General features: G+C 42.4%; 1 protein-coding gene across 2 annotated transcripts in view; it reads right to left on the reverse strand.

Annotated features, from left to right (window-relative positions):
- LOC144594468 (testis-expressed protein 47-like) overlaps positions 1 to 24,243 on the reverse strand; it is a 64,953-nt gene that overhangs the window by 35,376 nt on the left and 5,334 nt on the right. For both annotated transcript variants that reach the window (XM_078400984.1, XM_078400983.1), the window contains exon 3: positions 4,470 to 4,573. In XM_078400984.1, coding sequence (XP_078257110.1) covers positions 4,470 to 4,573 — 104 coding nt within the window. The remainder of the gene's footprint in view (positions 1 to 4,469; positions 4,574 to 24,243) is intronic.

The following is a 24,243-nucleotide window of genomic DNA, read 5'->3' on the forward strand; positions in this document are numbered from 1 at the left end:
AGGCAATGGTTTAGGTTTAGGTTTATTAATGTCACGTACACCAAGTTACAGGGAAACAATCTGTTTTTGGATGCTATCCAAACAGATTAGATATAATACACATAAATATAATCAAGTCAAATTTAACTAAGGGTAAGATAGAGAGCGCAGAATATAGTTCTCAGCATTGTAGCGTATCAGTTCCATAGACAAAGTCCAATGTCCACAATGGGGGTAGAGGGCAGTATCCTAGCGTATGAAAGGACCATTCACAACTCTGATAACAGAAGGGAAGAAGATGTTATTGAGTCTGGTGGTGCACAGTTTCAAGCTTCTGTACCTTCTGCCAAATTGGAGCGTGGAGAAGAAAGAATGACCAGGGTGGGACAAGTCTTTTTTGTTTAGTTTAGTTTAGAGATGCAGTGTGGAAACAGGTCTTTAGGCCCACCAAGTCCGCGCCGACCAGCGATCACCTATACACTAGTTCCATCATACACCCTGAGGAGATATGTTTAAAGAGACAAGGAACTGCAGATGCTGGAATGTTGAACAAAACACATAGTGCTGGATGAACTCAGCAGGTCAGGCAGCATCTGCGGAGGGAATGGACAGACGACATTCCGGGTCAGGACCCAACCTGAAGCTTCGTCAGTTCATTCCCTCCAAAGCTGCTGCCTGACCTGATGAGCTCTTCCAGCACTTTGTGTTTTAAGGAAAAATGTTTGCCGTCCTGTGAAATTCCACGTGCAGCAACGGCCCAACGCTTACAAACGTCGAACAGAGAAGCAAAGTATGTACCATAAAGATGCTTTTTTTTTTGTCCCGCCCCCCTGACATCAGTCTGAAGAAGGGTCTCGACCCGAAACGTCACCCATTCCTTCTCTCCCGAGATGCTGCCTGACCTGCTGAGTTACTCCAGCATTTTGTGAATAAATACCTTCGATTTGTACCAGCATCTGCAGTTATTTTCTTATATGTACCGTAAAGATTCTTATTCAAGTTATTAACCACAGGAAAATCACCAGTACTTTAACAACCCCTAACCCATTTAATAGTGTTGAAAAAAATGTCAATACTGAAGCACAATGTACTTTGTGTCTTTTTTTGTAAACCAACACCTGCAGTTCCTCGTATCTACACTTTCCAACTACTTCTCTGCTTACCACATATCAAGATAATGATGATGATGATACTTTATTGGGATGATGATGATGATGATACTTTATGTACCTCTGCACAGTGAAATTCTTTGTTTTGGATATAATCCAGTAAAATTATAAAATCAGTCTGAAGAAGGGTCTGGACCTGAAATGCCACCCATTCCTTCTCTCCTGAGATGCTGCCTGACCTGCTGAGTCACTCCAGCATTTTGTGAAATAAATACCTTCAGTAAAATTATACTCTAGATATGCACAATCATAGACGGTGCAAAGGTGCAATGATTGTGGTGCAAAATAGTTGACTTCAAAAGACCAAGCCAACCCATAAATAACTGCTAAGTGCCTGTGAAGTGGGTGAAAATTCCTCACACTGAAGCCAAATTATTTGTTTACTTTTATTTTCTCTCAGTCACTCACCCCTTATTATAATAATATAATAATAATAATATTCATTTATTGTCATTGCAACGAGTACAACAAAATTAAAAAATAGCCAATCCTGACGGAGCGTAAAAACATATATGCAATAAATGCAAAAACAAATAAATACAATTATATTAAGTACAAAAGATTTTTTAACAGTGTTGCCTAGTGCAGAAGGTAGTGTTCAGTTCTCGTATGGCCCTGGGGTAAAAACTGTTCTTAAGTCTGTTTGTTCGGGATTTGATCGACCTGAAACGTCGACCAGAGGGCAGATGAACAAACAGATGGTGGCCGGGGTGGGATGGATCTTTTATTATTTTGCCTGCTCTACTGAGGCAGCGTAGGCTGAACAGGTGCTCCAGGGAGGGCAGTGAGCAGCCGATGATCTTCTGGGCCGTCGTGATGACCCTCTGAAGGGCCTTCCTGTCCTTTTCTGAGCAGCTGGCATACCATGTGGTTATACAGTATGCCAGCACACTCTCGATGGAGCAGCGATAGAAGGACATCATGAGCTTCCCCTGCAGGTTGGTTTTCCTGAGGATCCTCAGGAAGTGGAGTCTCTGCTGTGCCTTCTTCACTGTGGTGATGGTGTTGGTAAACCAGGTAAGATCCTCTGCGATGTGCGTACCCAGGAACCTGAAAGCGGGTACCCTTTCCACACAGACCCCATTGATGTAGAGTGGGTCGTATTCTACACTGGTTTTCCTGAAGTCAATTATAAGTTCCTTTGTTTTGGAGGAGTTCAGGACAAGATTGTTCACTGAACACCATGCTGCCAGCCTTTGGATTTCATCCCTGTAGGCTGTCTCATCTCCTCCTGAGATGAGTCCAACCACTAACATTAGTTAGGGTAACTGGTAAGAATACCTCAAAGGATTAAAGACAAAGGGCACCGCAGATGCTAGAATCTTGTGTAGAACACAAAGTGCTGGAGTAACTCAGCAGGTCAATGCAATATTACGACATATTGCATTGAAGGTATAACACAGAGCTGATGTTTGAAAACTCCTCCTATGGCTGTCGAGTCACACAGCATGGATAAAGACCCCTTGGCTCAACACTGCCTTGCTGACCAAGATGCCCCATCTGAGCTCATTCCATTTGCCTGCCACCTTTTAACAGATTTGCAACAAAAATACTCTGCCACTTTTGCTCATTCTGCACAGCTGCCATCTTTTGGCAGTGTGTCTTCAGGTCTTTAGTGTTATTTGTTACTTTTCCCTTTTCCAAGCTCAAAGATTGAATTTGTTTTGTCACCTTGTTCATTTATTTTGCCACTTATTTTGTATCAAGCTAATCAACAAAAGAATCCGTCCAATACCACTTTGTTGGCCAAAGGGCCTGTTTCTAGGCTGTACTGTTCAATATTCTAAGCATCTGGATCAGCAATTGAATCACCAAGGCATAGGGAATAGACCAATTGCTCATAAATGAGATTAGTATAGATCGATATTGCTGGAGGATCCAGCTGTCAGTGTCAGTGCTGTACGTTACTTTAACTCAAGGTATTTCCTTGGTTGTGATATTTATCCCCTGAGATTGCATTTTCCTGGTTGCCACACCAAGAATGCTTGTCTTTGTGCAGCTTCATTAGTATTGCAAAACTAGTTTTTCACAAGCGTTATTAAACAACGTGTGAAGGCACATCTGGAGGAATTATGGCAGATGACTAAAAAGGTCCCACGGTGTAGAATTGTTAAAAAAATTGTTTTGAGTAAAGTCTTAAGTCCAAAGACGTACAGGTATGTAGGTTAATTGGCTGGGTAAATGTAAAAATTGTCCCTAGTGGGTGTAGGATAGTGTTGGTGTGCGGGGATCGCTGGGCGGCACGGACTTGGTGGGCCGAAAAGGCCTGTTTCCGGCTGTATGTATATGATATGATATGATATGATATGATTCACCTGCAGGTGTAATGTTCGACCTCCAATGTGTGACAACTTTGTAATTTCAGATAAGAATCACCATTGATGTGAATCAGCATTTTCAGGATGTTACTGCGTATTTAAGACCAAATCTTTTTACAGGAATGAATGAGCTTGGATTTCACATCAGTGAAGAGGAAAACCAATTTAACTGATATAAATTTGCATCAGACTATTCTTATTTTAAGATATGTATGTCTGGATTATAAGAAGATAAGTTTAATTTATTTGTAGAGATCTTACCACAATACCAATGGAAGAGTTTACTCCTCGTATACCACTAACATAAGTTAGGGTAACTGGTAAGAATACCTCAAAGGATTAAAGACAAAGGGCACCGCAGATGCTAGAATCTTGTGTAGAACACAAAGTGCTGGAGTAACTCAGCAGGTCAAGCAGCATTTCTGGAGGTATTGACTGCATAGCATGAAGCAAAAGCATTTTACTGTAACTAGGAACATGTGACAATAATAAACTAAACTAAACTAAACTGAACCAAATTTAACTAAACTAAACTAAACTCAACACCCATCCCTTCTCTCCAGAGATGCTGCCTGTCCCGCTGAGTTACTCCAACACTTTGTGTCTATCTTCGGTTTAAACCAGCATCTGCAGTTCCTTCCTAAACTAAACTCTACTCAACAAGGATAGGTGACATTTCAGGTCAAGATTCTCTTCAAACTGGAGAAAGATCCCATCCTGAAACGTCGCCTATCCATGTCCTCCACGGATGCTGCTTAACCCGCTGAGTTACTCTGGCACTCTGTGTTCCACCTCAGTTTATTAGAATGTGTTGTGGTTGCACTTGTTCTCATGTTTATGTTATTTCATTGTATTAATCTTAACAGTTTCTCCACACTAATGATACATAATGCTCGCATTAAACCTGAAATCCTGCTGCAATCTGTACATTGTCAAGCATTTTATAGAAAAGACTGCCCCTGTTGTTTATCATTTAACAATCTTCACCATTTATTAGCCTCACCTCTACCACATGAATAACATAGTTAGGGTACAGCATCAGAAGTCCTGTGATCGTATCCCCTTGGTGACAACGCTGGAGTCTCTGGAGGAAGCTCTCATAGTATCCTGTCACACAACACAATGAAATCCCAGGTTACACATTTCTAAAACATGAGGAGAGCATTTTCTTTATCTTATTTACAATTTCTCTCATTTAAAAAAATCAAATTATTCACAATGATTTAGAGCCCAGCAGTCTTGAAATGCTTTTCATACCAATAACTAGTTACTTTGAAATAAAGATTAATTTCATGGAGGCTTTTGCTTTTCCTTTGTGCTTCAATTGGAAAACATCTTGTTTCTATAAATGTCAGAGACTGGTGATATTTTATCGACCTGGTTGTTAGCTGATGCCAGAATCAATTTATCATTGAATTGGGAGAGTTAAGGCTTGAAAGAAACTGTTAATTTGAGAAAGGATTGAATAAGTCATTCGTGAACAATAAAAGAAAAGATTTTAATGTGGTGAGACATTCCAAGCAATTTTAAGGGAGGGCTTCCCAAACAAACTCTGACACTGAGCCACATGAGAAGATATTCGAACAGAAAGAATGTAAGATGCATCTTAATGCAGCACGTTCAACGAGCAAAGGTATCAAGAGTCAATTGTCAAGAGTGTTTAATTGCTATATGTACCAAAACGGAACAATTAAATTCTTATTTGCAGCAGCATAACAGGTAAATAATCACAGGACTCAATAGATAACATAATAAAACAAGCAAAAAAAGTTCAATAATACATTAAAAAAACAATGCTGTGGCAAAACTAAACTCCCTCGTGCAACCAAGGCCGTTTGTAGTTTGAAAAAAAAGTTTAGTTGATGACCTGCCATGCTTTGTCTTGTCCCTCCAATTCTTTAGATTTTTTCGCCCCACTCCTGCAATCAATCTGAAGAAGGATCCCAACATAAAATGTCACCTGTCCATGTTCTCAAGGGATGCTGCTGACTCGCCGAGTTACTCCAGCATTGTGTGTCTTTCTTTGGTTGGTGTTTGTAGGGTTCAATAGCCTGATGGTTCTTTGGAAGAAGCTGTTCCTGAACCCGGAGGTCACGGTTTTCAGGTACCATCTTCCCGTTAAAATGTTAAATTGTCCCTGGTGTGTAGGATAGTGTTAAGTGTGTGCGGGAATCACTGGTCGACGCGGACTCGGTGGGCCAAAGGGCCTGTTCCTGCACTGTACCTCTAAACTAAACTGAACTAAAAAATGGCAAAGGGTTAATTGATCAAGGAGCCTTAGGGAACAAAAATAAAACCATCACCTTCACGTGAACAAGGCATACTGTGAAGGCATGGTAGATAGACTGTAAACAACAGCTGCTAACTCTGAAAGAATTAATGCATTGTTCACAAGTAGTATAGATATTCTCCCACCACTAAAATAAGGCAGGGAAAATAGTCCAGTCATAGCCATCATGAAAATTTAAAGATTGTAATAGATCTGAATAAAAAAGATTACATTTGCCAAAAATACAGGGAGCCTGAGGGTTGGGAAAGTTTCAGAATTTGGCAAAGGAATCATTGATGAAGAGGAATTGGACATAATAATCCAGCGAGAAACACAAAAATAGACCACAGATATGTAAAGATAAAAAAGGATCAGATAAAGTTAATATGAGGAAACGAAGCACTGCAGATGCTGGGGTTTTTTTTTGCAAAATATTTTTATTCAGAACAGAGTTAAATGACATAACAATGGACGTGCAGATGTACATTTTAAATAAATCAACACAAAGACGAAAAGAGACATGTTAATCAGAAAGACACAAATAATACACAAAAGAAAAATACAAGAATATTCAGAAACATGAACTAAATAGAAATAATGTTTAAAAATAGTAATGCAAAATCCAAAGAATCCAACCATACCATCAGTCACACACCCCACACACCCCACCCACCCCACCCTGGCTAATTAAGACACACAACAGAATTTAACAAACCAGCCCTTAGTTCAGCAGAACCTGCAAGTCTGTAAAGTATGATTTAAAAAAAAGGTTGCCATTTGTGAAAAAAATTATCAGTACATCCCCTCAATGTATATTTAATGTTCTCAAGTTTAAGGAAAAACACTGCATCTTTGAGCCACTGTGACACAGAGGGTGGGTTAGGAGATTTCCACTGTAGGAGTAGGCGACGTCTGGCTATTAAAGATGTAAATTTTAAAGTTTATTTTTGCACAGAGTTTAATCGACCGCAGATGCCGGTTTATAACAAAGATCAACACAAAGTGCTGGAGTAACTCAGCGGGTCAGGGAGCATCCCTGGAGAAAAACAACACCCTTCAGTCTGAAGAAAGGTCCTGACCCAAAACATCACCCATCCTTTTTCTTCAGAGATGCTGCCTGACCCACTGAGTTACTCCAGCATTTTGCACCTATCTACGGTTAATATAAGCCCCTGAGTTACTGGAAACTCCTGAACATAATGAACAAAAGCAGGTCTGGAGGGAAATATGTGCCCGATGAAATTATCATTAGTTAAATCAATAAATATTGGAAAATTTAATAGTACTGAAAGGTGACCTGCATCCAAGGGTTTTGAAGGAGATGACCGTGGAGGTAATTTTCCTTCCTTTAGACCGGAGATAGCTTTAGGTTTAGGTTTAGCTTTATTATTGTCCCGTGTTCCAAGGTACATTGTAAAGATTTGTTTTGCATGCTATTCGATTAATAATAAACATGAAGCCAATCAAGCCAAACTCAAGTACAATAGGTAAAATGAATGTAAGGAAGGAATTGCAGATGCTGGTTTAAACTGAAGGTGGACACAAAAAACTGGAATAACTTGGCGGATTGGGCAGCATCTCTGGAGAAAAGGAAAAGGTGACGTTTCAGGTCGAGACCCTTCTTCAGGTAAAATGAATGGAAAGATATAGAGGACAGGAGAGAGTCATCGGCATTGTATCGCACAAGTCCCAGAGACAAAGTGCAATGTCCGCAATGGGGTAGAGGTGACTCGGACAACAGCCCAGCTTATGGAAGGATCAGTCAGAAGCCTGGTGACAGGGGGGAAGCAGCTGTTCCTTCTTCTTCTTTCGTATGTCAACTACAACAATCAAAAGTGGCAATTGGTGCTTCAGAGTACGGTAGTTGACGCTTTGCTGCAAATTTTGCCAGAACTACCCAGGGTGGACGACGAGGACATAAAGCAGCTCCCACCCCAAGCTGTTCCTGAGTCTGGTGGTGAAGCTTTCAAGCTTCCGTATCTTCTGCCTGACGGGAGCAGGGAGATAAAGGAATGTCCGGGGTGGGAATAGTCTTTGATTATGTTGGCTGCTTTTCTGCAGCAAATGTAACCAACTATTTAAGCCCAACTCAACTGGACTTGACTTGTGAGAAAGAAAAACGGCAACAACCATTCAATTAGTTTGACATCCGTAGCAGGGAAAATACTAAAATCGATGATAAAGGAAAAGTGATAATATTTAGAAAATAACATCGGGGGTGTCAGTGGTTCTGGTTCAGAAGGCAATTCTGGATTTAGTGTTGTGTAATGAACCGAATTTGATAAGGGAACTCAAGGTAAAAGAGCCATTAGGAGGTAGTGACCATAATATGATAAGTTTTAATCTACAATTTGAGAGGAAGAAGGGAAAATTGGAAGTGTCAGTATTACAGTTGAGCAAAGGGGACTATGGAGGCACGAGGGAGGAGCTGGCCAAAGTTGATTGGAAAGAGACTCGAGCAGGGAAGATGGTGGAACAGCAATGGTGGGTATTTCTGGGAATAATCCAGAAGGTGCAGGATTAGTTCATTCCAAAGAGGAAGATTCTAAGGGGAGCAAGAGATGACCGTGGCTGACAAGGGAGTTCAAGGACAGTATAAAAATAAAAGCGAAGAAGTATAACATAGCAAAGATAAGCGGGAAGCCAGAGGATTGGGAAACTTTTAAAGAGCAACAGTAGATAACTAAAAAGACAGTACGGGGAGAAAAGATGAGGTACAAAGGTAAGCTAGCCAAGAATATAAAGGAGGATAGCAAAAGAATAAAAAGGAGGATAAAAAACTTCTTTAAGTATGTGAAGAGGATAAAAATAGTTAAGACAAATGTGGGTCCCTTGAAGACGGAAGCAGGTGAATTTATTATGCGGAACAAGGAAATGGCAGATGAGTTGGAAGACATAAATAATCTGCCAGATGTACTAGTGGCCTGAGGTCCTAAGGTGACGGAGAAACTGAAGGAAATTAACATTAGGCAGGAAATGATGTCGGACTGAAGGCCGATAAATGGTCTGCATCACAGGGTACTTAAGGAAGTGGCTCTAGAAATCATGGACACATTGGTGATCATTTTCCAACGTTCTATAGTTCCAACATTCTATAGATCCAGGATCAGTTCCTGTGGATTGGAGGGTAGCTAATGTTATCCCACTTTTAAAAAAAGGAGTGAGAGAGAAAACAGGGAATTAGAGACCAGTTAGCCTGACATCGGTAGTGGAGAAGATGCTGGAGTCAATTATAAAAGATGAAATAGCGGAACATTTGAATAGCAATAACAGGATCGTTCCGAGTCAGCATGGATTTACAAAGGGGAAATCATGCTTGACTAATCTTCTGGAATTTTTTGAGGATGTAACTAGGAAAATGGACAACGGAGAGCCAGTGGATGTAGTGTACCTGGACTTTCAGAAAGCCTTTTATAAAGTCCCACAGATTAGTGGGCAAAATTAGAGCACATGGTATGGGGGGTATAGTACTGACATGGATAGAAAATTGGTTGGCAGACAGAAAACAAAGAGTAGGGATTAACGGGTCCCTTTCAGAATGGCAGGCAGTGACTAGTGGGGAACTGCAAGCCTCGGTGTTGGGACCGCAGCTATTTACAATATACATTAATGACGTAGATGAAGGGATTAAATGTAACATTAGCAAATTTGCAGATGACACAAACCTGGGTGACAGTGTGAGTTGTGAGGAGGATGCTATGAGGATGCAGGGTGACTTGGACAGGTTGTGGGAGTGGGCAGATGCATGGCAGATGCAGTTTAATGTGGATAAATGTGAGGTTATCCACTTTGGTGGCAAGAACAGGAAGACGGATTATTATCTGAATGGTGTCAAGTTAAGGAAAGGGGAAGTACAACGAGATCTGGGTGTCCTAGTGCATTAGTCACTAAAAGTAAGCATGCAGGTACAGCAGGCAGTGAAGCGAGCCAATGGAATGTTGGCCTTTATAACTAGAGGAGTTGAGTATAGGAGCAAAGAGGCCCTTCTGAAGTTGTACAGGGCCCTAGTGAGACCACACTTGGAGTATTGTGTGCAGTTTTGGTCTCCAAATTTGAGGAAGGACATTCTTGCTATTGAGGGAGTGCAGCGTCGGTTGACAAGGTTAATTCCTGGGATGGCAGGACTGTCGTATGTTGAAAGAATGGAGTGACTGGGCTTGTATACACTGGAATTTAGAAGGATGAGAGGGGATCTTATTGAAACATATAAGATTATTAAGGGATTGGATATGCTAGAGGCAGAAAACATGTTCCCAATGTTGGGGGAGTCCAGAACCAGGGGCCATAGTTTAAGAATAAGGGGTAGGCCATTTAGAACGGAGATGAGGACAAACTGTTTCACTCAGAGAGTTGTAAATCTGTGGAATTCTCTGCCTCAGATGGCAGTGGAGGCCAATTCTCTGGATGCTTTCAAGAGAGAGTTAGATAGAGCTCTTAATGATAGCGGAGTCAGGGGGTATGGGGAGAGGGCAGGAACGGAGTACTGATTGTGGATGATCAGCCATGATCACAGTGAATGGCGGTGCTGGCTTGAAGGGCTGAATGGCCTACTCCTGCACCTATTGTCTATTGGTTATGTTTAGTTTAGTTTATTTAATGTCACGTGTGCCGAGGTACAGTGAAAAGCTTTTGTTGCATGGTACCCAGTCAGCAAAAAGAGGGAGAAGGCAGGGGAATGGGATTGAGAGGGCAAGCCAGCATTGAATGGCAGAGTAGACTTGATGGGCCAAATGGCCTAATTCTGCTCCCATAACTTATGAATAATAATGCGATTGGGCATATTCGAAGAGAAATAATATTTCGCAAATCTACTGGAGGTTTTGAGGCCTTAAACAGAATAAATGAAAGATCGCAGCTGATAGTGCGTTTGAATATTCAGAAGAAAATTGGTGCACGTAATATAGGGGATATTATAGTGGCATTCATTGAGGATCGCTTCATTGCCAGAAAACAAGAAACAGGTAAAACAGGTTATTTTCAGGTTGAGAGGCTACAACTATAAGACCACTTCTTTGACTTTCATGGACTTGTATATTTTTTTTATATGTTTTGCACTAATGCCCTTTTTTTGCACAGACATTTCTTTTCTTTTTACTCAATTTTGTATAATTATTGTATTCTGTTTGGGCACAAAGAACTGCAGATGGCGGTTTACAAAATAACCCACAAAGTGCTGGAGTAACTGAGTGGGTCAGCCAGAATCACTGGGAGACATGGATAGCTGATGTTTCAGTCTGATGAAGGGTCCCAACCTATCCACATCTTCCAGAGATGCTGCCTGACTCTCTGAGTTAATCCATCACTTTGTGTCTGTTTAATGGTTTTGTTTAGTTTTTTCATTTTAGTTTAGTTTGGAGATACAGCGCGGAAACAGGCCCTTCGGCCCACCAAGTCCACACCGACCAGCGATCCCTGCACATTACCCCTATCCTACACACACTGGGGACCATTTACATTTATACCAGGCCAATTAAGCTACAGACCTGTACGTCTATGAGGTGTGGGAGGAATCTGAAGATCTCGGAGAAAGCCCACGTGGTCACGGGGAGAACGTACAAACTCCGTATGGATAGCACCCGTAGTTGGGATCGAACCCAGATCTCTGGTGCTTTAAGCGCTCTAAGGCAACAACTCAACCGTTGCGCCACAGTGCTGCCCCTTTGGTGTGTTTGTCCGAGTCCGTGCACCTGTGATGTTGCTGCAAGTAAGAGTTTCATTGCCCCTGTACCTCACTGTCCTTGTGCATACAGCAATAAACTTGATTGGACCTGACTTGTCTTGACTAGTAAGGGATCAGAGTTGGTGGCACAGCTTATCACAGCTATGTAGCAGTGTGTGTTGTAAGGAAGATGCATGCACATGTCCAGTGTACAGACAGGTTAAGTGAATGGAAAAACACAGCAGATGTTACATAATATGGAAATATGGAAGATCATCCATTTTGATAGAAAATATAAAGCTAAAGTACTTTCTAAATGGTGAGAGACTGAAAAGTGCTTGAGTTGAGAGGAACCTGTATGTCCTTGTACCTACATGACTGTGATTCATGCACAATTCATGCACAACAAGCAATTAGAAAGGCCAATAGTAGAATGTTGGGCTTCATATCAAGAGTAGAGATGGTGTAATAGCGTTAGACAGCATGGAAACAGGCCCTTTGGCCCAACATGCCCATGCCAACCAAGATACCCCATCTACGCTAGTCCCACCTGCTTGCATTTGGTCTATATTCCCCTCAACCATTCCCATCCACGTACCTGCCCGAATGTATTTTAAATGTTGTTACTGTAGCCGCCTCAACTACCTCCTCATGATAGCTCATTCCATAGACCCACCACCATCTGTGTGAAAAAAATGCCCCTCAGATTCCTATTAAATCTTTCCCCTCTCACCTTAAACCTATGCCCTCTGGTTCCTGAAGAAAATATCACCTATCCATATTCTGCAGTGATGCTGCCTCACCTACTGTTCACTGTGTCTTCCTCTGGTTCTTAATTTCTCTACTCTAAGTAAAAGACTCTGGGCATTCACCCTACCTATTCTCCTCATGATGCCTTGCCTGAATTATATAGGGCCCTGGTGAATCCAAGTCTGGAGTACAGTTCTGGCCTTCTTACATAAGGCAGGATATTCCTGCAACAGAGGAAATGGAGCATGGATTCACCGGATTGACTACTGGGATGCAGGATTTATCAGAAGAAAGGCAAGGCTCACCTATGCTCTCTTCAAAAAATGAGAGATGATCTTTTTGAAATGTAATGTTGCCTCGCCAACAGTCTGTCTCGTCCTTTTCTCTCTTTGTTGTCTTTTATTATGTGTTAAAAGTATGTTTTAGTGTTCTTTAGCTTTGCATTATGTGGGGGGTGGGGGGTGGGGGGGGTTGGGGGAAACCTTTTTTAATCTCTTACCTCGACGGAGATGCGATTTTTTTCCGTATCGCATCTCCGTCCGCACTGCGGCCTAACATCATGGAGCTGGTGGACTCTTGCTGGGGATCGACTTCGGGATCTCCAACCGTGGAAGCCTGCGGACTTAACATCGTGGAGCTCGCGGTCCCTTGGATAGGGACCTACTTTGGGAGCTCCAGGCCATGTGAGCTTCGACCGCCCCGACGCGGGAGCTTCGATCGTCCCGACTGCGGATGGTTCGACTGCCCCGATAATAAAGAATGAAGGTTTAGACTTAATTGCCTTCCATCACAGTGAGGAATGTGGGGAATCCGCTGTGGTGGATGTTTATGTTAACTTTTATGTAGTTGTGTGTCTTGTTGCTTTTTTTTTTCATATGGCTGTATGGTAATTCGCACATCACTGTACCTTAATTGGTACACGTGACAATAAAATATCTTTGAACTTTTTTTTTTGCATTAACGATTGAGGTTTTCCTGGATGTGATTTCCACAAAGTGAGGTCACAATCCCAAAATAAGGGGTCAGCTATTCAGGGCACACATTGTCTTCATCAAAGGTGAGTAATTCTCTAGCCAAGAGGGTTTTCGAGGCTCAGTCATTGAGTCTGTTCAAGGTTGATGTTGATAGATTTTTTGATATTATGGGAATCAAGGGGTATAGAGTCATTGCAATAAATTGAGGTAAAATATCAACCAAGACTTTATTGAACGGCAGAGCAAGCATGAGGAGAGAATGGCCAAATTTTGCTTTTAGTTTAGTTTAGTTTAGTTTAGAGCTATTGCATGGAAACAGGCCCTTCGGCCCATCGAGTCCACGCCGACCAATGATCACCTGATCACACCAGTTATCCCACTACACACTAGGCCAATTTACAGAGGCTGATTAACCTACAAACCCGCATATCTTTGGGATGTGGGAGGAAACCGGAGCAACCCGGAGGAAACCCACACAGTCACAGGAAGAACGTGCAAACTCCACACAGATAGCACCTGAGGTCAGGATCGAACCCGGGTCTCTGGCGCTGTGAGGCAACAACTGTACCAGGTGCGCCACTGTGCTGCCTGAAGTTCTCATGCTCTTTTGAACATTGTAATTCAGGTTTCGCCACGTGGCTGTTCAAGCTGCTTATGTGCCAATGTGCAGATGACCTCTATGAACAGTGTTTATGTGGGACAGTGATGGAAAGTGTTTGTTTATAGGGTCCTACCTTCATGGGAAAATAAAGGTTTGGCAAACTTTTCATTGTTCAGAAGGTTGCTATAAACCTGATGTAGCCTCTCTATACATTGGAGAAAAGGATTTGCAACGCCTTAAGGTGCTTATAGAGTTACAAGGTAGCTTATTGTAAACTCTAGCTGTTTAGTTTTACGGACATAGCACACAGTGGATTTGGTTGACAGGTTAAGTGGCTACTGTAAATAGCCCCTTGTGAAGGCAGGAGGTAGGAAAATCAGGGGGACGATGGTTATTTGGGAGGAACCTGCTTACAAAGAAATTGGTACAGGTACGAGCTGCTGTAACTGCGCCACAGTTGGCATAGACTCAACGGGCCAAATGGCCTCCTTTCCGTCATTATAAAGTATGAAAATAAGACGGTATGTAGAAAAGAACATTCTGTGTTGAATTTTCTTTTCATTTATTGCTCTTTTCCATAATCAGGCACAAATTGGAAACAGCCTGCAAAGACCTTGGACTCTCAAATTGAGACATGCAGCGTAGAAACATGGACTTCAGCCCACTAAGTCCACGCCGACCAGTGATCACCCTCCAACACTGGCACTAGCCGACACACGAGGGACATTTTACAATTTTTACCAAAGCTAATTAACCTATGTCTTCCTCTGGTTTCTAATTTCCCTACCCTGGGTAAAAGACTCTGGGCATTCTATCTATTCCCCTCATGATGGATTGCTTGAATTATATAGGGTCCTGGTGAATTCAAATCTGGAGTATAGTTCTGGAAACCGGAGCACCCGGAGTAAACCCAACCGGTCAAAGGGAGAACACACAAACTTCGCACAGGCAGCACCTGTAGTCAGGATTGAACCTGGGTCTTTGGCACTGTAAGGCAGCAACTCTACCACTGCACCACCGTGCCACACAATAGAATTAAAGACATGGAGCTTTAACCCATTACTCCATTGGGTATTCAGCAAACCAATGAAAATGTGAGTGAAAACAAGCAAAATACAAGTAACTGGAACAACCCAGCAGGTTAGGCAGCATCTGCGGAGGCAATGAGCTAGTCAAAGGCTTGGGTCATGGCCCTGCGTAAGAACTTAGTGAAAGGGAGTCAGGAAGAAGGGAGTGAGTGATAGCAGAGGAAAATGGTGACACAGTGGCGCAGTGCGTAGAGCTGCTGCCTTACAGCACCGGAGACCAAGGTTCGATCCTGACCACGGGTGCTGTCTTTACAGAGTCTGTATGTTCTCCCTGTGATTGCGTGGGTTTTCTCCAGGTGCTCCGGTTTCCTCCCACACTCCAAAGACGTGCAGGTTTGTGGCTTCAGTGTAAATTGTCCCTGGTTTGTAGGATAGTGCTAGTGTAGGAGGGTGATCACTGGTCGGCAGGGACTCGGTGGGCCGAAGGGCCTGTTTCTACGCTGTATGTCTAAAGTCTAAAGTCTTTGCAGGCTGTTAGTAATTTGTGCCTGATCTCGGAAAAGTGCAATTAATTTTTTTTTAAATCAGGGAACCATTCAACGCAGAATGTTTATATGTTCATACCGTCTTATTTTCATATTTGATCATCACTGAAAGGAGGCCATTTCGTCCTTTGAGTCTATACCAAATGTGGAGCATTCCCGAGATCAAAGAGGACCTGGCGGTATCTTTTGTCGGCGCAAGAAACGTGGTAGCCAGGTACATGACAATCAAGTATCATCGAACAATGATGCAGCAGTAGAGTTGCTGCTTTACAGCGCCAGAGACCCGGGTTCGATCCAGACTACAGGTGCTGGCTGTACGGAGTGTGTATGTACCCTCTGTGACGTGGGAGCTTCGATCGCCCCGACTGTGGATGGTTTGACTGCCCCGACCGCGGAAGAAAATCGAGGAGGAAGATTGGACTTTATTGCTTTCCATCACAGTGAGGAATCCGCTGTGGTGGATGTTTATGGTAACTTTTATTTAGTTGTGTGTCTTGTTGCTTTTTTTTGGTGTGGCTGTATGGTAATTTGAATTTCACTGTACCTTAATTGGTACATGTGACAATAAACTGATCTTGACACCTTGAAACCTTGAAACCTTGGCCGTGTGGGTTTTGTTGTGATATTGCCTGGGACTACTTTGTGTATCCCAAGGACTACTTTGTTTGCATGTGCAGGAGTGCGTATATAAGAGGTTGGTGTGATTGGGTGGTCACTCTGGATCCAGATGACCACGGAATAAACAGCCTGGAGTTGAGCTCCAGCATTGTAACCTTTTATACACGTGTACTTGTGGTCCGTCCAGAGTCACTAAAGGTACAACAGGTACCGGACCACGAAGTACAACATGGTGGCTCCAGTTTCCTCCTGCATTCCAAAGACATCCAGGTTTGTAGGCTAATTAGCTTTTGTAAATTGTCCCTAGTGTGTAGGATCGAACCAATGTATGGATGATCATTGGTATCACAAAATGCTGGAGTAACTCAGCAGGTCAGGCAGCATCTAGGAGAGAGGGAATGGGTGACGTTTCGGGTCGAGACCCCTCTTCACTGGTCGGTGCGGACTCGATGGGCCGAAGAGCCTGTTTCCATGCTGTATCTCTAAACTAAACTAAACTAAACTCTTTGGAAAATACTAATATCTCTCGTGTTATTAATGGTTCAGTGGTTCATTTATTATCACGTGTACGGTGAGATTCATTAAATTATTAAATTCCGCTTCCACTAGAATAAGTCCAACTTTAAAGGGTAGCTCCGAATTTATGTAAGGAAATTAAACCATAGGGTTGGGAATGGTCTTAATAGTTTCAAAAAGTATTCCTGGTTTAATTTTTGATTCATTCTTGACCGTGCAGCTGAAAGAAACAACAGCACTTTTCAATCACTCTGTAGTATGAGTGAGGAATGGTGATGGAACTGTTCACGTTTGTAATGAATGAGAAATAACCCTCAACGTTACTACAAAGATCAATCTTTTCCCTCTTTGATCCACTATGCATGTATCTGCATTAGAACAAAGAACAGTACAACACAGGAATAGGCCCTTTGGCCCACAATGTCTGTGCCGAACGTAATGCCAAAATAAACTACTCTCCTCTGCCTGCACATGATCCATATCCCTCCACTACCTGCATATCTGGCTGCCTAGCCAAAAGCTTCTTAAACACAACTATTATATCTATCTCTGCACACCCACCTCTCTCTGTGTAAAACAAAAACTTGCTCCACACGTCTCCCTTAAACTTTAACCATCTCGCCTCAAATTTATGAACACTAGTCTTTGACATTACAGGTTCAACGGTTCTGGCTGTCTACTCTATGTATGCCTCTCACAACTTTATGCACTTCTATCAGCTTTCCCCTCAGCCTCCTGAGATTGAGAGAAAATAATCCAAATCTGTCCAACCTTTCCACATTGTTGATGATATAGGATGTTTTATTTTGCTATTGGAACTACCAGCTTTAACGTTACTTTTCTTCTTATCAAAATAAACGTTATTCAAGGCTGCCTACTCAAAGCATCTAAAGTTTAGACAACAGCAGGAGAGAACCAACTATTCCTGAACACCTTTTAAACAGTGTTCTCTTTGGTACAATTGTCCAACAAAGCATAATGAATATAGTCACAAGGTGAACTTGGTTTAAATCTGGATCAAAGAGGGTTGATATAAACTGGAGGAGTCAGGCAAATAGCATAAGAAATTGACAGTGTGATTATTTACATTCCAGTGTAATTTTTTTGTCACTCAACCGGCATCGATGAGAACCAGCTGCCCCATCATCATCCCAGCGTTGTTTACGCAACTTTGCTCTTTCCAAATAAAAAAATATATATTTTAGGGCTGCAGCATGGAAACAGGCTCTTCAGCCCATCGAGGGGACCTTATCGAAACGTATACGATTATCAAGGGGTTGGACACGTTAGAGGCAGGAAACATGTTCCCAATGTTGGGGGAGACCAGAACCAGGGGCCACAGTTCAAGAATAAGGGGTAGGCCATTTAGAACGGAGTTGAGGAAAAACTTTTTCAGTCAGAGAGTTGTGAATCTGAGGAATTCTCTGCCTCAGAAGGCAGTGGAGGCCAATTCTCTGAATGCATTCAAGAGAGAGCTGGATAGAGCTCTTAAAGATAGCGGAGTCAGGGTATATGGGGAGAAGGCAGGAACGGGGTGCTGATTGAGAATGATCAGCCATGATCACATTGAATGGCGGTGCTGGCTCGAAGGACCGAATGGCCTACTCCTGTACCTATTGTCTATTGTCTATTGAGTCCAGGCCAACCATCGATCACCCATCCAAACTAGTTCTGTGTTATCCCACTCTCCCATCCACTCCCTATACACTCGGGGCAAATTGCAAATTGGTTATGCATTTCCTAAATTACAGTAAGCACTGGATTCAAACTACCCCACTGGCTATGGAGCAGGTAAAACCATCAAGGACATATATATTATATATATATATAATATATATATATATATATATATATATATAAATGCGAGGGTTTTTTTCTTTCACAAATTTTGGGAAGTCAGTTTGAAATTAATGTAAATATATTTTTCCTCAATTTTAACATCAGTTCCACATTTCTGAAAGCTGCCACACATTGTACTCTACCCCTGATATGCTGATAGATAAATATGTTAAGCACGAGCAGCTGAGCATAGATTTATCTCACAAAACATCTTATGAGATGAGCGTTTGATGGCACAGGGCCTGTACTCGCTGGAGTTAAGAAGGATGAAGGGGGACCTCATTGAAACTTACCGAATAGTGAAAGGCCTGGATAGAGTGGATGTAGAGAGGATGTTTCCACTCATGGGAGAGTCTAGGACCAGAGGCTATATCCTCAAAATAAGAGGACGTTCCTTTAGAATGGGGATAAGGAAGAATTTCTTTACTCAGAGGTTGGTGAATCTGTGAAATTCTTTGCCACAGACGGCTTTGGAGGCCAAGTCAATAGATATTTTTAAGGTGGAGATTGATAGATTCTTGATTAGTACGGGTGTCAGGGGTTATGGTGAGAAGGCAGGAGAATGGGGCTGAGAGGGAAAGATAGATCAGACATGATGGAATGGCAGAGTAGACTTGAAGGGGCGAACGGCCTAATTCTGCTCCTATAACTGATGAACTTATAAAACTGAAATTAGTTTATGTAGAAACAACGAACTGCAACTACTGGTCAACACACAAAAGGACATAAAGTGCAGGAGTAACTCAGCAGTTCAGACAGCATCTCCGGAGAACATGGATGGATGTTTCAGGTCAAGACCTTTCTCAAACTTTATAGGAGGGTTGCGAGTCAAAACATCACCTATTCATTTTCTCCAGAGATGCTGCCTGACCTGCTGACTTACTCCAGCACTTTGTATCCGTTTGTGCAATTAGTTTACAATATCTTATAAGATCCTGTAAAATAAATATCACTATTCGCTACAAATGTACGCGTTGTACGTGCTTTTATCTTTTTCTCCCTGACGATCTCCATTCTTCACTACAAGTGATGGGTTCTTTGCCACAGTTGCCGAGGTGCCATGGCCTCGACACCCGCCTGAGGCGGGTCGGTTGGTGGGATCAGGAACCCGCCCGAAGGCTCATCGGACAGCGGGACTGGGAGGGAGCTGGGGAAGTCGGACGCGAGGAGCAAGGACAGGTAGGAGGGGTAATGCCCCCAGTGCCTTCAGGTCGGCTGCAGGAGGCACCCCTGGGACACAAAGACAACTGGCCGAGGAGAGGAGAGGGATGTTGGTTCGTGGGAACTGCTCCAGTACATCGGTCGTGTGGGCTGACCGCAGTTTGAACTTTTAACAAGGGTGCCTAAAATGGCGGCGCCCGCATGTGTAATATATGCAAAATTATTCACTGTGCAGTTACATATGTGACAAATAAAGCACCATTGAACTATTGAACTATTGAACTAGTTATAATGATAACACCCTTCGTCCGAAGTGTCTGAATGTACAATTCTAGCCAATACAGAGATTGACAATAATGAAATAGAATGGTGGGCAATCTTCATATGAAGTTACGTTATAAATTCCCCTTCATCAAGTAACCTCCTTCCGACTAGTTTGCCTTAAGTAAACCATCCCATTTTTACGCACTCAAACAGATAGAAACTGAGGGTTTTTCCCAAGGAATTCTTCTGATCAACTTAACCACAACCAAATATGGTAAGTGTAACCCCAGCGATGATGGCCTCTTTCTGTTAAGCAAAATGTAATCTCGAAGCAAGCAGTTCGGAGAAATGTTTTAGGTTCTTTATGGTTTGTAATAGTGTTGCAATGATGTGGTATAAACATAGGTAATGTGATCTTCAATCATCACAATAAACTGTGTCAGTTCCAAGTGCCAAAGTGGCATTGAATAAAATGTACTGCAGATTGGATCTTAATTTGACCATTTGGATATAGTCCTCTTGAAACAGACATAAAAATAAAGCTCGCAATATTAGTAATTAGGAAATAGAAAAAAAAATAGAATGTAAGATGGGCAGTGACAGGGATTCTCAAAATGAAAATAAGTTTTGTTTAACCCTTTTTATGTTGTTAATTTATAGGCTCTTGATACTAATCAAATGTAGAGAACTAGCTCCATTGCAGTAGGAAGGTGCATGCTGAACCAGAGGTCTTTATACATTTCCTGGGTTTCAATCTCTGTTTTCTGCAGTATATAAGGTCATAAGGTCATAAGTGATAGGAGTAGAATTAGGCCATTCGGCCCATCAGGTCCACTCCGCCATTCAATCATGGCTGATCTATCTTCCCCTCTTAACCCCATCCTACTGCCTTCTCCCCATAACCTCTGACACCTGTACCATATTTTCCTCTTGTTTATGAACACCCAAACATCTTACTGTAAAATAATTCCTTTAGGAACCATGGGGCAAAACAACAAAGTTCAATTAAACAAATCGGAAATCTGCAATTCTTTTGGCAATCCTTACACAATAGTAACTTTTTTTCTCACAATTGTTTCCTTTCTTTAACAAGGTGAAGTACAATTTATTCTCAGGGTTAATTGTGAAATACCAAAAATGAATGACTAATTCAAAGGTATTATCTCTCTCTGTTCCCTTAACTGGGACACATTCTGTCATTCCTTTGTATTCTACGATTTTGATCACATCTAATATCTCATGAGGAGTGCACAGGTTAGTTTTCTGGTTAAAGATAGTACATTGGAAGAATAATCAAAAAGCAGTATTATTCCTTATCTGATTTTATTGCCAGAACATCAAAGAACAGGGCCGACCAAATGACACAGATGAAGCGTTAAATTCATTTCTCACTCGTCAATTAAGCAGTTCTGAGATCTTTCCTTTAGACTTTAGACTTTATAGATACAATGTGGAAACAAGCCCGTTGGCCCACTGAGTCTGCACCAACCAGCGATCACCTCACGTACACAAGCACTATCCCACATAGTAGGGACAATTTACAATTTACTGAAGCCAGTCAGAGAGTTGTGAATCTGAGGAATTCTCTGCCTCAGAAGGCAGTGGAGGCCAATTCTCTGAATGCATTCAAGAGAGAACTAGATAGAGCTCTTAAGGATAGCGGAGTCAGGGGGTATGGGGAGAAGGCAGGAACGGGGTACTGATTGAGAATGATCAGCCATGATCACATTGAATGGCGGTGCTGGCTCGAAGGGACGAATGGCCTCCTCCTGCACCTATTGTCTATTGTCTATAACCTACAAACCTGTACATCTTTGAAGTGAGGGAGGAAACCGGAGCACCCAGAGAAAACCCACGTTGTCACAGGGTGAATGTCGAACTCTGTACAAACAGTGCCTGTAGTGAGGATTGAACACAGTTCTCTGACGCTGTGAGGCAGCAACTCTACCGCTGAGTCACTATGCTGTAGAATATCGAATTTCCAATTACACCATGTTTTCACTGAAGCAGAAGAATTTGTTTCGTAAGAATATAATAAGTAAGAATTTCATTGTTCCAGTCCTAGTACATATGACAATTAAATTCTCTTGACACTAGGGCAAGGAATTGCTCCTATTGTCCATCCCACTCATAATTCGCTTTGATTGATATAGATTTTGTCTTGAATTGAATTGAATAAATTATATTCGTCAAGTATGTATACATACAAGGAATTTGCCTTGGTGCTTTGCTCGCAAGTAACAACACGATATACAGTAGACAATTTAAAAATAAAACATTATAATTTAAACATGTGAAGAATGAAATAAAATACCAGAGCAAATGGAGGCTGCAGACTTTTGGCTGTTGAGTAGAGCTACTGGGCGGCACGGTAGCGCAGCGGTAGAGTTGCTGCTTTACAGCGAATGCAGCGCCGGAGACTCAGGTTCGATCCTGACTACGGGTGCTGCACTGTAAGGAGTTTGTACGTTCTCCCCGTGACCTGCGTGGGTTTTCTCCGAGATCTTCGGTTTCCTCCCACACTCCAAAGACGTGCAGGTATGTAGGTTAATTGGCTGGGTAAATGTAAAAATTGTCCCTAGTGGGTGTAGGATAGTGTTAATGTGCGGGGATCGCTGGGCGGCACGGACTTGGTGGGCCGAAAGGGCCTGTTTCCGGCTGTATATATATGATATGATATGATATACTGCTCGTGGAAAAAAAGCTGTTTTTATGTCTGGCTTTGACAGTCCAGAGTCGCCTTCCAGAGGGAAGCACTTCAAAGAGTTTGTGGCCAGGGTGAGAGGGGTCAGAGATGATCCTACCCACACTCTTCCTGGCCCTTGCAGTATACAGTTCGTCGATGGGGGGAAGGTTGCAGCCAACAGCCTTCTTGGCTAATCGAATGATGCGCTGCAGCCTCTTGATGTCATGCTTGGTGGCTGAGCCAAACCAGATCATGATGGAGAAGGTGAGGACAGTCTCTATGATGGCAGTATAAAACTTGACCATCATTGCCTGTGGCAGATTGTGTTTCCTCAGCTGCCGCAGGAAGTACATCCTCTGTTGGGCCTTTTTGACTGTGGAGTCGATGGTGGCCCCCCATTTAAGGTCCCTGGAGATGATGGTTCCAAGGAACTTAAATGACTCCACAGATGTGACTGTGGTGTTGTTGATGGTGAGTGGGAAGAGGGGGAGCTCTCCTAAAGTCTACAATCAATTCCACCGTCTTAAGAGCATTGAGCTCCAGATCATAATGTGGAAGGTAGAGCATGTTCGTGACCACCTATCAAAGAAATATTGGCTGTTCGAGTTCTCTTTTCATATCATTTTCATCTGGTAGGAATTACAACACCTAATACTGAATCTTGAATCTAGTCTACATACCACAAGTAGGCAACCAAGCAATCCCCTATGTAGTAGCACACAGCCATCGGAATAACATTAAATGCCTTTGTAAGTTGTACAAAAGTGCCACAACAGCATTTCAATGGTTAATAATTCTGCCATTATAAAATGCCTTCAGTACACCACAAGGGGTGGCATGGTGGTACAGCTGTAGAGTTACTGCCTTACAGCGCCAGAGTCCTGGGTTCAATCCTGACTATGGTTGCTGTCTATACGGAGACTGTACGATCTTCCCATGACCTCGTGGGTTTTCTCTGGGTTCTCCGGTTACCTCCCACACTCCAATGTTTGTAGGTTAATTGGCTTCGGTAAAATTGTAAATTATCCCTAGTGTGTGTAGGGTAATGTTAGTGTGCAGGGATCACTGGTCGGTGTAGACTTGGTGGGCCGAAGGGCCTGTTTCCAAGCTGTGTCTCTAAACTAAAAACTAAATGCAAGAACAGTTTTGAAACTAAAATAGTTGATACTGTTTAGGGTGTGTGAGGTTAGTGTTTAGGAATGAAACATTTTCCTCACCTTACAGTTGGTATTAGCAACAAACATTTCACCTTAGATACGGCTCAATTGAAATGTAGATAAAAGGGTTCCCTCCAACTTCATTCCATTATATTCGTCACGTTTCCATTTTCCAACCCAATGATGCAAAATGAAATGTAGCTGGTTGTTTCATGCTCTGACTCTGCATTCATAACAAAACTACTGGGTTTTCTCATAATTGGTGCATTGATGACTCTCGTAGCTTTAACAATGCAGATTACCTTCAGCTCAAAGATATCAATGATGGGATGAGGTGGGCTTTGGTGTGGGAGGGGGTGTGGTGTGTGGGGGCATGTGATTAAGTCACACACAGTGTGTGTATTTATAATGGCATTGATCTCCCCTTGACACGAGTGAGTCATTTCTTTTTCGGCATTCCTCTAAGGTGTAGGGATTGTCACTTCTGACCAACAGCGAATGAAGCATCTAGTGCTGGGCTCTTGCAATGTTGTTACTGGCAGGTTTCCTGACCCCCTGGCACACAAAACATCCCTCCAGGCTTTCACCTCATACATCATGCTAATTGGAACATGGAGCTGCCTCCTCTCCCCTTCGATTTAAACCAGCAAAAGCAAAAATCCTCCAAATTTTCACCACCTCCAACGGGACCCCACTACTGGCCACATCTT

This window comes from Rhinoraja longicauda, chromosome 6, assembly GCF_053455715.1.
Source record: "Rhinoraja longicauda isolate Sanriku21f chromosome 6, sRhiLon1.1, whole genome shotgun sequence".
Classification (NCBI taxonomy): domain Eukaryota; kingdom Metazoa; phylum Chordata; class Chondrichthyes; order Rajiformes; family Arhynchobatidae; genus Rhinoraja; species Rhinoraja longicauda.